Source organism: Cavia porcellus, unplaced genomic scaffold (genome assembly GCF_034190915.1).
Source record: "Cavia porcellus strain 051 isolate PalLab524CR breed Dunkin Hartley unplaced genomic scaffold, mCavPor4.1 scaffold_31, whole genome shotgun sequence".
Classification (NCBI taxonomy): domain Eukaryota; kingdom Metazoa; phylum Chordata; class Mammalia; order Rodentia; family Caviidae; genus Cavia; species Cavia porcellus.
The window spans coordinates 25,546,072-25,558,291 of record NW_026947514.1 but is presented as its reverse complement, the minus strand read 5'-3'; the positions used below and the strand labels follow the sequence as shown (position 1 = coordinate 25,558,291).

At 46.5% G+C, this 12,220-nt stretch overlaps 1 protein-coding gene and 1 pseudogene across 2 annotated transcripts in view; one reads left to right on the top strand and one right to left on the bottom strand.

The window, feature by feature from the left end:
* The window catches only part of Angel1 (angel homolog 1), a 35,097-nt gene extending 29,297 nt beyond the window's left edge, over window positions 1-5,800 (bottom strand). Inside the window, exons 1-3 of one of the 2 annotated variants that reach the window (XM_063241105.1) lie at window positions 5,678-5,800; window positions 1,439-2,014; window positions 280-506 (exon numbers count right to left, since the gene is read on the bottom strand). In XM_063241105.1, the coding sequence (XP_063097175.1) occupies window positions 280-506; window positions 1,439-2,014; window positions 5,678-5,768 (894 nt within the window). In that variant the 5' untranslated portion in view covers window positions 5,769-5,800. Of the gene's footprint in view, window positions 1-279; window positions 507-1,438; window positions 2,015-4,716; window positions 4,832-5,677 lie in introns of those variants that run through there. The other variant, XM_003472442.5, reaches the window with a different exon arrangement.
* Window positions 5,801-11,276: 5,476 nt separating this feature from the next.
* Window positions 11,277-11,358, top strand: LOC111757590 (U4 spliceosomal RNA; annotated as a pseudogene).
* The last annotated feature ends 862 nt before the right edge of the window (window positions 11,359-12,220 follow it).

The window sequence follows — 12,220 nt, the reverse complement described above, 5'->3', positions numbered from 1 at the left end:
TGTACAACTGACTCCCCAGACAGCCACCACCACCAGACTTAAACTAAGGAGGTCAGAGAAGCGCATTAAATTTTCACGCTCCTTTAATTCATTGAGTTTCCCTCCCTGCATAAAGATGCTGGAAACTGCACACACAACATCTGCCATAAAACTCCCTGACTCTAGGCAGACAAGCTCCAGCCCTAGGCAGGACCGTATCATCTGAAGAATATGGCACTGAACTCACTGTCCGAAAGCATCAGGAAATAGTACAGATGGCCCTGCCCATCTTTTACTCACATCAGGGTCCCAGTGCTGGAATTCCTGCATGAGGTTTGCAAAGCGATAGTTCCAACTGAGGATGTCCGGATGGCAGTGCAGATAGAGCTCTGAGCTCTGCTGCATCAGGTCCTGGGCCAGGATATTATAAGACATCAGAGTGAACTGGAACTGAGGGCCATCGCCTGCCTCCAGACCCTGAGCATCTGGCTGGGTGGAGAAATCCTCCCATTCTCGCCACAAGATTTCTGCAAAGTAGTTAAGGTAGAGACCCATGCATGATGAGTCGAGGTTATCCAGAGGCCACCCCATCTCCTCCCTGACTCAGTAATATTATTCCTGAAGTTTCTTTTTTCCATCATCCCTGTCACCCCATCCCTCTCTGGTGATTTGAACAGCATACTACAGACATTCTTCAGAGTAGCCAGCATGCTTCACCAAGCCAGTGACCATCTTGACTGGTCCACCACTGCATCCCCAGTAACTACCACCCAGTAGATGCTCCAAAAGTAGCATTGTCTGACAATCTCTTACTTTTGATATGTCCATAAGTCTCTGGAGAATCACTTAACTGGGTGTGTTTCATAGTAACCTAAAGAAATTTCTAGAGTAACTTCAGCCTTGTATACTTTCTGATCATTAACCCTATTTATAAGATGGGGCAGCTTGGTGGATTTCAAAACTGCTTGGGGCACTTAACTTTCTTCAAGTTTTAATGGACTCCCAATATGTAATACAAATAAAACTGAAGCTATTAACCAGAAGGTAGAGAGACCCTGAAACCTTTCCATATTACTCCCAGAAAGCCCTTGAATCACCTCTGCAGATACAACAGTGTGGAGAATCAGAATTAGGGTTCAGTCTGTGCTTCTGCTACCTAGCTGTGACTCCAGACATGCCTCGCTACTCTCTGCATCTCTTATTTCATCTGCAAGTCTATAGGGCTGGACAGGGTGATCTGTAAGACCTCTTAAGACTTGACACTGGGAGATTTAGCTCAGCAGCGTAAGTGCTTGCTTGGCAAGCTCGAGGTGTGAGTTTGATCCCCAGACCAAAAAAAAAAAAATACTTGACACTGCAAGGTCTGCAGGAAAACACACAGGTGGCCAAGCTCCCCACCACACAATCTCCTCCAGTACAGATGGCTACCCTGGCCCACTCAGGTAGTGGTCACACTCACCATGGTATGGTATTTCCATCGGGGGAGGCTGCAACTGCCCCAAGCCTTCAAAGGACCAAATGGAATTCTCTTGCTGGGCCACTGGCTCGGGTGCTAGGCTCCAGGCCACCACTGCAGGGTCCTCTTCCCACTGCTCTGTAGCCAGGGCACCAACTGGGAGGACAGCACAGTCTGCATACTGGGAGCCTGTCTGCACAGGCACAGCTGCCCACAAAGGGGCCTCGACCTCTGACACTGGCACCTCTCCTAGCACCTGAGGAAAAGGCTCCTCCAGGGTCTCTGCTGCCCGAAGGTCACTCAGCTGCCTGCTGGACCACTTGTCCTCTGAAGCAGCATCCTGTTCTCCAGGATTATCCATCAGGAATGCCAAGCTGCTCTGGGCTAGTGCCTTATCTGCAAGAGGATCCTCACTCACAGTTGACAGCACCTGGCTCGACCCTTCTTCTCGCCACTGCTGCAGCAGGCCCTCACACTCCTCCTGGTCAAGGCCCCGAGGGGCCATGGCAAAGTTACCCTCTACCTGGGGGGACGAGCTCTTCGCCAGAAGGGCATTTTTTCGACATGTGAAGAAAGCATCTAAGAGGAAAGCAAAAGTAGCAGGTTGTAAAAAGATGGCATCACACTACCCACACTCTTCCTCCAGCTAAATGTAATCCTTACATGAGTAAGAATTGGGGCTGGGGATTTAGCTCAGAGGTGTAAGTGCCTGCCTGGCAAGCATGAGGTCGTGAGTTCATTCCCCGGTACTACAAAAAAACAAAAAGGAATCCTATCTACCTCTGGTTCTAAAAACCATACTGCATTAGAATTAATCCTTGAGCATAAACTAGAACTGTAAGTTCAGTCTAGTACCAAAATTAAAACTACCTAAACTTGCACAGTGTTCCAATTCAGACAGACTTACAGTTATTTTTTTGAGACAGAGTCTCATTATATAGGTCAGGCTGGCCTTGAACTCACTATGTAGCCCAGGCTGGCCTCAAACTCACAGTGATCCTCCGAGTGCTGAGGTTGGCGTGTGCCACCACAGTGATAGGCTTGACTTGATTATAAAATGAGGACAAAAGAAGTTTGGAGTAGATAATCTCTCTGAGTTTTCTAGCTCTATAAAAACTCCCTAATCTACGAGTGCAATCCAAAAGAAAAAGTCCAGAGTAGACAGTCTCAAAAATTTATACACCTTACTTCTTAGCAAAAGTTCTTGAGCTTCTTCTCGAAGATATTATTCCAGTCATAAAATTTTCACACATTTCATTATCTGTTTTGCCATTCTCCAACACATCAGAAGTTGTGAAATAGAAGATGCCAACAACTGACAGTTAAGAGACAGCTGTCATCTCTCTGCTACAGCAGCAACAAATGACAGCCAACAGGCAAAGCAGGTGGGAAAATATCTAAAATTAGAAGTTCAGAACCCCAAACACAGTATTTCGGTGAGGGCAAATAACCCCCCACACTAAATCACTTACTTATAGCACAGGACAAATGACATACACAATGATGACCCACATTCATGAGATTAAAATGGCTCAAATATTGAAAGACAGCTTAAGTATTTTGTGTATGGCCTGTGTCAATGTATGCCCCTCTAAATCAGTAGTTTTCAGTAGGGGGCAGGAGTTGCACTCAGGGCACATTTAGTAATGTCTAGAGATTTTTATGGGTGTCACAATTGTGGTAGTTACAGGACAAGGATGCTGCTGAACATCCTAAAATGCACAGGACAAACCCACAAATGTTCTGACCCAAAATTTCAACAGTGCTGAGACAGAAACTCTGTTCTAAACCCAGGGGCTGGGTTGTTGGGCTTGCGCCTCAGAGACTTGCCAATTATCCACCTCTTGAAACCTCCCCTATGTATGCATACCATATGGCAGAGGTTGTTTGGCTTAAATGCATGAGGTCACCAGCTTTCAAATGTAGCTAATTTTGTAGATGGTGTTGGCTTGCCCCTCAAAAACAGAATATTTTTATTTTTTAATCTCATTTTGCTAGGCATAGTGCACACCTGTAATCCTGGCACTCAGGAAGCTAAAGCAGGAGGATCACTGTGCGTTTAAAGCCAGCCTGGACTATATAGTGACCTCAAGGCCAGCCTGGACTACATAGCAAGACTCTGCCTCCAAAAGAAAAAAAAAGTTATTTAAAAACCAAATATGCAAAGTTAATATAAGTATGGGTTAGGAGAGTCTCCTTTAATGTCCCTAGAACTCTACTATTCTGGAAGCAGCAGGACTAGTATGTGTCACTATGGCTGCCACTGTACACTGGATGTGCTCCAAGCTATCATAGCAACATAGTTAAAGGAATATGCTGAGTTCTCTGAAAAACAAGAATTTCTGTAGGGCTTCCCATTCCTAAGAAGTATGACACACAGGACATTTCCGAATTCTTTGAGTATCTACATATACCAGGCAGAGTTAGCACTAGGTGCAACCAACAAATGTCCATGGCTCTACCCTCCTCAAGCTTGCAGTCTAGTGGCAGACACATAATAAAAAATACATGAAACATCTATTATTACACATACAATATGTAAAGTTCCAGAAAAAAAAAAAACATGGGATGCAGTTGGTCCCCTTATTTCTAAATATTTCTTGATCCTGTCCCCTGAATTGCAGAAGAGTCTGGAAATCTGCAGGATCTCAGAGACAAAACGATGGTCACCAAAGAGCGTCTGGAATTTCAACGCCCAGGGACAGGGAGTGCAGACGGGTTATGAGAAAGTAAAGGAATAACCCTCCCTCCTCTCCCTACAGTAACGGCGGCCGCGGCGCCCGCTCCACCGTATGTCTTCCTAGATACACAGCCAAAGGCTCGGGAGCAGCTGGTAGGCGGCCGCAAAGCGGCGGGGAGACAGGCGCACCCCGCACTTCAGCCCAGCGGCCCCCCAGGCCGCCACTTTCTCCCGAAGAAAACGGCAACTCGCCTCGGCCACGGTACCAGCCTCCCGACGCCCGGGGCAGTGACTCGGGCGACCCCACAACCTCTCAGAGCACCCCACAGCGGGGCGGGGAGCGTCGGCTGCCCAGGCCCCGGTCCACGTTAACTGTGGCCCGACGTCACCAGGCCACCGGCAGAAGGGGGCTCGCCCACGAGAGTCGCAGACCGGGCCTCGCGGGACCCGCACGGTCCCGTGGTGCGGGTCAAGGACTGCCTCGCACACCCTGGCACTGTCAGAGACCCTAGTGGAGAGGGCGGCGCTCCGCAGCCTCCCCGCAGGGCCCCAAGCAGCAGGCCGGACCGGGCCTCTGCCAGTCAGGACGCGGGGCCGGTACCTGAGATGGCGCGGAAGAGGCGCGCGGCCGGCAGCAGCAGGTAACACAGGCACGATGCAATCATCGCCGGCCCTGTCCGCAGCTGCCCCGTCTCCCTCCGCTTTGCCCCGCCCCACCACGGCCAAGCCACGCCCCTCGCCGCCCAGGTCCCGCCCCGGCAGGCTCACGTGTGCCGCGGGCCTCGGGCCACCCGCTTCAACAACAACTTTATTGGTATCTCAGGGCTGGGCGCGCTGCCGGAGGTGGGAGGAGCGGGCTCCCATGGCAACGGCCGACCCGCAGCTCTTCTACGGCTCAAGTGCGCAGGTTTAAAGTTGAGTACCTCGCTAGAGGCTCATAGTACCATTCTGAAGCACAGTTTTATTCCCACTTCAGCTGCCAGCTGCATGTCTCCCTTCTTGCTACCATATGCCCTTTCTGCTCTTCAGTTTCCTCCTCTGCAATATAAAGGCCTGGGCTTTCTCTAAGGTTCCTCTTAAAACTAATTTCTACACTCTAGCTCTTAGCCCAGAGTGGAGCAGAAGCCAGCTCTTCCCCTCTTTCCTCTCGTGTCATGATTGTTTCCCCAGCTCAGATTCTAGGTCATAAATTGAGTCCTCCCTTGCTTCAGCACAAATTTTTGTCTTTTTCACCACCTGTTCCAAATGGGTCTCCCCCTCCCCAATATGGACAAAAGAGGGTGTCTAGCAGGTGAGGATGGATGGAACGAGGAAGAGAGGGAGGAAGGAAGGGACTCCATAAGGCCCCGGGCGCTTGTCTGATGGGTGGCTTGTTTGCCTTGAGTTATCTCTCTAGTGCCTAATACTGTGCCTTGCTGGCTGTGAGGATCCATGATTGAACCAAGTTCTTCCTTCAATTCTGTGTTTCTCAGAGACCTCGTTGAGCATCTCTTTCCCAGTTCCCACCCTCCATCTTATGCCCAACCATTCTGTGAAGAAGAAAGATTATGAAATACACCCACTTTCAGCGTGATTTCCAATTTGTGGCTGGAGCCTTGGTTGTTCAGGGAAACCCTCTGGGGAGTCGCCGGATCCTGGACCTGCTGGATACATCTTAATACAAAAGGGCTAAAAAGAGGAAGGGGAGAGTCAGTGACCTTTTACTTCCAAAGATGGCAGCATCTGCCTCCAGCAGCAGCCCCCATCCCCTTTTAATCAGAGGTCCCGCAATCAGAAGGCTGAGGAGCCACTTAGAAACCACAAATGTCAGCTCCATCTGAGGAGCTCAGGGTCAGGCCCATTCCTTACACATGGTTCACCTAACCACACCTTGTAACCACCTCGCGTTTGGTACCCAGAGGTCCAAGTCCCAAATCGGATATTACATCAAAGTACTTATCTGGAGTCTTATGTGTATCATTTTGTAACAGCTTCTTTATCTACTTGAAAAATGCTTTTAGAATACATATTTGTATGTATCCTAACCTTTCACAGATGTGGGATTGAGGCTTTCAAACGCTCACCAAGTTATTCTGTTGTATAGTTCAGATGCCTCTGGGAGGAATCCAGCCTCAGCTGTACTATGCAGAGCACAGGTGTGGGCCCAGTACAACAGGCCAGCTGATGCCATGGTCCTTCAAAGGCTTTTCTCGAGATCAACCAAGTGAGGCTTCCCTGTGTTTGTTTTCTGGCCCACAATCAACTATGTTGGAAAGCATAGGGCCAAAGAGAGAATCACAAGCTGTGAAATTAGGCCACTTTGAGTTCAAATCCCAGCTCTGCCACTTGCTACCACTGGAACCCTTTCAGGTTACCTAACCTCTTGGAACCTCACTTTCCTAACCATACCTGGCCCAGGGAAGCTCTCACTTGTTTACTATGATATTTTTTTTAACTTGGGCAAAAAATCAGTTTTGGTCACTGTGGTCTAAATAAGACCCCTACGCTCCAGGTTTCAATATAGCGTTGCTAAGCAAGCCAGTCACTGCCGAATGGAATCGGCTGATTCCAATGGAGGGTTGCTGGCCTGATGAGAGGCAACCTCAGGCTTTCCCGGCAAAAGAAAAATTACAAATATACCATCTGGGGCTGGGGATTTAGTTCAGCGGCATAAGCGCCTGCCTTGCAAACAGGCAGTCGTGAGTTCGATTCCCGGTACTGATAAAAAGGAAAAAGACAAATATATATATATATATATATATATATATATATATATATACCATCTGCAGTGTTTCCAGCCTCATCATGTTAGAAATAATCTAAGACAGGGATGAGCTCCTCAACTTATCCTAATCTTGATAACAATGACTGCAGTCAGGAGCATAGTTTCAAGTTACAGAGCCTATCTAATGGGGCAAAGATCTACAGTACTCTGGAGGATTTAAAATGTTTTCTTGAAGGGGCATTTCCTGTGCACAGGAAACTTAAGGCCCTCAAGAGCGCAAATTTTATGACCACAGTATATATAGAAGATAACAGGCCAATGCCCTTATGAACTTGGTTTCATCTGTGCAGTTTATGGAGGCAACGTAATGACTCCTCCAGGACTGCGGAGAACCTTGACCAAGGCCTGGAGCAGTGCTGTCCAAAAGAAAAATAATGTGGACTGCACATGTAATTGCAAATTTTATGGTAGGGTCTGGGGGTGTGGCTCAGCATCAAACACTTGCCTAGCCACCCCCATATATATATTACATATATACAGTAAAAATACTCTTAAGTAAATAATGCAAGTAAAATTAATTTTAGTGATGTTTCATTTAGCCCTACAGACCCCAAAAGTAGTTTTTTTTTTAATGTAATCAAGCCAGGTATAGTGGCACATGCCTGTAACCCCAGCACTCGGGAGGCAGAGACAAGATAATGAAAATGAATTCCAGGCCAGCCTGGGCTACATAGTGAGTTTAAGACCAGCCTGAACTGTATGGCAAGACCTTGTCTCAAAAAACAAAACAAACAAACAAAAGTAATCAATATCTTAAATGATATATTTTAATTCTTTTTTAATACTTGGTCTTTGAAATCCCACGGTTTTTCTTTTGTTTTGTTTTGTTTTTGCTGTGCGTGAACATCGCATCTCAATTTGGACTAACCACATTTCAAGTACTAAATAGCTAGAAATGACTTATGATGAGTGACTTTCATTCTAAACCAGTACTTGTCTACAGAACTCATCCTGTCCAATAGGACAGGCTGAAAAGAACTGTGTGTCTGCAACTCATCACTGAACCACCTCACCCCCACTTCTCGAAACTTGGCTCCTCTGAACCCAGCGTTGTTTTCTTCTAGGTCTCAGGTGTTCCCAGATTGTACCAAAATAGCTGGAGTTGAAACACTTATTCATGCACTTTTTCTTGTATTTATTAGAGTTTTACCAAGTACTCATCATTGCTTCCTCTGGCCTCGCTCTTGTCTGTCTTTGATTTGCTGCCCTACTCCCTCCCTGCCTGTTTTCATCCACTATAAAAAAGAAACAGAACCACCAAGTGGAAACTCCACACTACATGGACCAGCATCCGTATCCCGCCTGCCACTTGGCCTCTCCTGCAGTGGCCCATCCTTCCACCAGGCTCAGAATCCCATCTCTCCTCCCTCCTGGATGTGATTCCTCCACTTGTCCTTCTTTTCCTGCATTACTCCTTCCCACCAATACTGGAACCTGCTCAGTCTCTCCTGTATTCCAGAACCCTCTCTTGGCCCCATGGCCCCTCTGACTATCGCCCTGGCTACCCCTCTATCTCACCTGTCCTCCACAGCCATCTGGAGAGAGCTGTCCGCACCTGCACCCGTGCTCCTCACCCCCTTCACACTCACCCCAGGTGTAGCTCTCTCTAGGTTTCTGTGACAGCCTCATCTTGCTTCTACCATCTCTGTGCACATTCTGTGCTGAGGTCCCTCACTTTGTTCCTTTGGCCACTCTCTTTTTGCTAAGGTTGCTCTCTGGTTTCCTCTTCTCACCAGTGAAATGATTTAAAATATTGTGCATACACTGAAAACTCATGCTTTCATTTTTAAACCCAAATCCTTTTCCTGGGTCACAGATCCATAAATTCTGTTACAAATAGACCTCTCTCCAGCAGCTGTCCCTGAGGAACTCAGAAATCCAACACACCCAAAGATGTGTTCATCACCTTCTGTCCATCATCATCCTACAAAATCATCACTGCCCCAGTTCTTTGATCTTCTTTATGAACAGCAAATCATCTGTAGAGCTACTCAGATCTCCTGCATTTTCTTCTCTCTCTCTTTTTTAATCTGATCTCTCCTGAGAGTTTGACCTTCTATATATCTATATATCTTCTATATATCCTAGCGGTTTGACCTTCTATATATCTTTCCACCACTCCTCCATCAGTCCACACTGTCCCCAGAGCAAACGTTCCACTCTGCAAACCCTATTAGGAAACACTAATGCTTAAAACATTTCTGCAAAGCCTGCTGTCATCAAAACACCAGCCTTCCTGAGGAGATAGTGCATGCTTATGATCTCCGTACTTTGGATGGCTGAAGCAGGAAGGTTGTAAGTTTGAGATCTGCCTTGGCATTTAGTGAGAATTTATCTCAAAATCTAAAAAGGTGTGTGGTGGGATAGGGATATAGTTCACTACAAAGGCCCAGAATTCAGTTCCCAGTACCAGGGGAACAAAAAACAAACCCAAAGCCAAACTCATTAGCACAGCATGGGAAGCCCTTCACCGTGGACCTCTGCCCTCCTCCCTGTCTCATTTCCTAAAGCTTCCTTCCCGATGCCAGTTGCCCTCAATGAGAACTGCACTCCCACCTCATCAACAATTTGAGATTCCTCCAATATACTATGGAGACTTTATAGATGCTTTTTGTTTCTCAGCTTCAGATATTCACCCACCCTCTGCCCTCATCTGGTTACCGCTTAATCTCCATGGAGCTTCCCAGATGGCCAACCCTCATATGGACACACCACTCGATGCCCTGAAAGTGGACCAGAGCTTCCTCCTCTTAACTTCTGCAGCATCCTTGCGTACTATAAATTCAACACTGTTCATCATCTGTGCCTCTCGGTAGACTGCATAGTCTATGAAGGTGACCCTCTATCCCAGCACACAGCCCAACCCCAGAGCACTCAGTACACTGAGTGGATGAATGGGTAGATGAATGTTGAGTGGGTGGGAAAAATCATTCTTTCAGAGGAGTTTCATTTCATAAGTAAACAAGACATAAAAAAAATCCAAACTTGTGAACATGGACACATAATAGGAATTTTCTTTGCATTTTCCATTTTGCAAATGTAATCCTCTAGAAAGTGCCTTGCTTTCAAAGACTACTCCCACATCTGAAATCTGACATGATTTAAAATTACTATTTTAAAAACCCCTTGCATAAAACTAATTATTATTACAACTGATGCAATATACTGTTTCTTTATCTATTTGTTTCTTTGGTTGTGTTTCCTCATCTTGCCTTCAAATGTGGTTTCTGCCAGCTTTCTTTGATTTTTTTTTTTCCTCTTTTCTCTCCTTTGAAAAACTTGGACCTTGACTATTTGATGCCAGATAATAAGTGCCCATCTCTGCCAGGACAGTGTGAAAGCAGCCACAAACAACACTCACATGAGCAGTTGTGACTGTTTCAGCACAACTTACTTAGAAAAACAGTCACAGACAAGATTTGGCTCTTGGACTCTCCTCACCAACCCTGAAATACATCGCCTGCATGTAAACTTTTCTGAGCCAAAGGCAGCCATTGCCCCGAGGGAGGAATAAAATTGAGGAACATGCTACAAAACCTAACCAGCACTCTTTGAAAAATGCCAAGGCAATGAAAGGCAAAAACTGAGGAGTGCCCTAGACTGGGGGAGACTAACAGCGTGACAATAAAAACTGCCATGTGCAATCCGGGGGGTGGGGGGGAGAACATGAATGAAGAAATTGGTAAAATGTAACACCTCCCTAGGCTCTCTGTTTTTTTAGAGAAGGTCTTAGGCTGGGGATTTAGATCAGCGGCATAAGCCCCTGCCTTGCAAGCCTATGGTCGTGAGTTCAATCCCTGGTACTGATAAAAAAAAGAAGGTCTTACTATATGGTTCAGGTTAACCTTCAGCTCAGTATCTAACCCAGGCTGGCCTTGAACTCACAGTAATCCTCCTGCATCAACCAACTGGATTCTAGAGTTGTAAGTGTGTGCTACCAGACTCAGCTCTTCTTTTCCCTCTTAATGATGCTCTCTTATCCTCTGTACCAGGGAGGGGCCGACCAGATGCACTGAGGATCTCTAGGAGTCACATCCAGCTGACAGGATCCCCCAGTTTTCTTAGTATTAGTTCCTTGGAACCAGATGGGACAGAAGCACCAGGCTGGTGCTCTTATGTTGCTTTAAAGTGACTCATATCATTTATATGAACAGGAAATATCAAAAATATTTGCTCAGGACCAGGGATTTAGTTCAGCATCTCAAGTGCTTGCCTGGTAAGTGTGAGGTCATGGGTTCAATCCCCCGAACAACAACAACAAAAAGATAGACGATAGGTAGGTAGGTAGGTAGGTAGATAGATAGATAGATACATAGATACATAGATAGATGGATAGATAGATAATTTGCCCAGGACCCGCCATGGGTCACCCTGTCAGTATCTACAGTATCTGTATAAGCTTTGCTCAGTGGCAATATCGTAGCCAATGAGGTTTATCTGCGGCACGATTATTGCTAATTGAAAACTCTACAGTATCTTTATTGCACATACCTGTGAAAGGTCCCTGTCTTCATCATGTCTCATGCTTGTTCTACAGTGGTGCCTACCTTAGTGACTTGTAACACACTACTCAGTAAGTAAGTACTTTTAGAAGGCCTGAAGGAATGAATAGCATCTCATGTGTACATCTTTCTTTGGATCTTTGATTCTAACTATGTTTTTCCTACACAGACTTCTAGATCTGCATCATTCTTCTGAGTGATCAAAAGCAATTTTCATATTCCCAAGCCCTTCAGTCACTGACCTGACCGTCGATGCACCGAAAGCTTATGGAGAAGGGACAGACACACCTCCGATTCTCCTGACAGCAAACTGCCCCTGAACTTCACCTCCACCACAAATGAGAACAGCCAAGAGTGAGAGTGATAGCTGAGTGGTTTCAATTTAGGCAGCCCAATCCTTTGGATTGAGCAATGCTTTGGCAGCAACAAACCGTAGTGATAGAACATATGTCTGTCGTGCTTTGCTTTTTTGATCTTCAGCTCTTAAGTGGAGGATGCCCTCCCAAGGGGAAAACAAAAAAGGAAAAACTGGGTGGAAGAAAACTGACTTCACCCATCACTGAAATACTTGGTACCTGAACCATAACCATCTTGAGAGAGGAACATGGTGGTAGCTCTTCACGGTCACTGATTAGGGGCTTCGCTTTTGGCCTTGACTCAGAGAGAAATATGGCCTCACTGAGAGGTCCCCACACAGCACCCAGACACTCACAGCCAAGCCTGGGCTTGGCCCCAGCAGTCACGTGAGAAAAAGATGACTGGCCACCAGAGCCACCAAGAGGGCGGGAGACCCACCGTTGCCAAGTCCGCCTGCGTGGATCACAATGACCACATGAGGT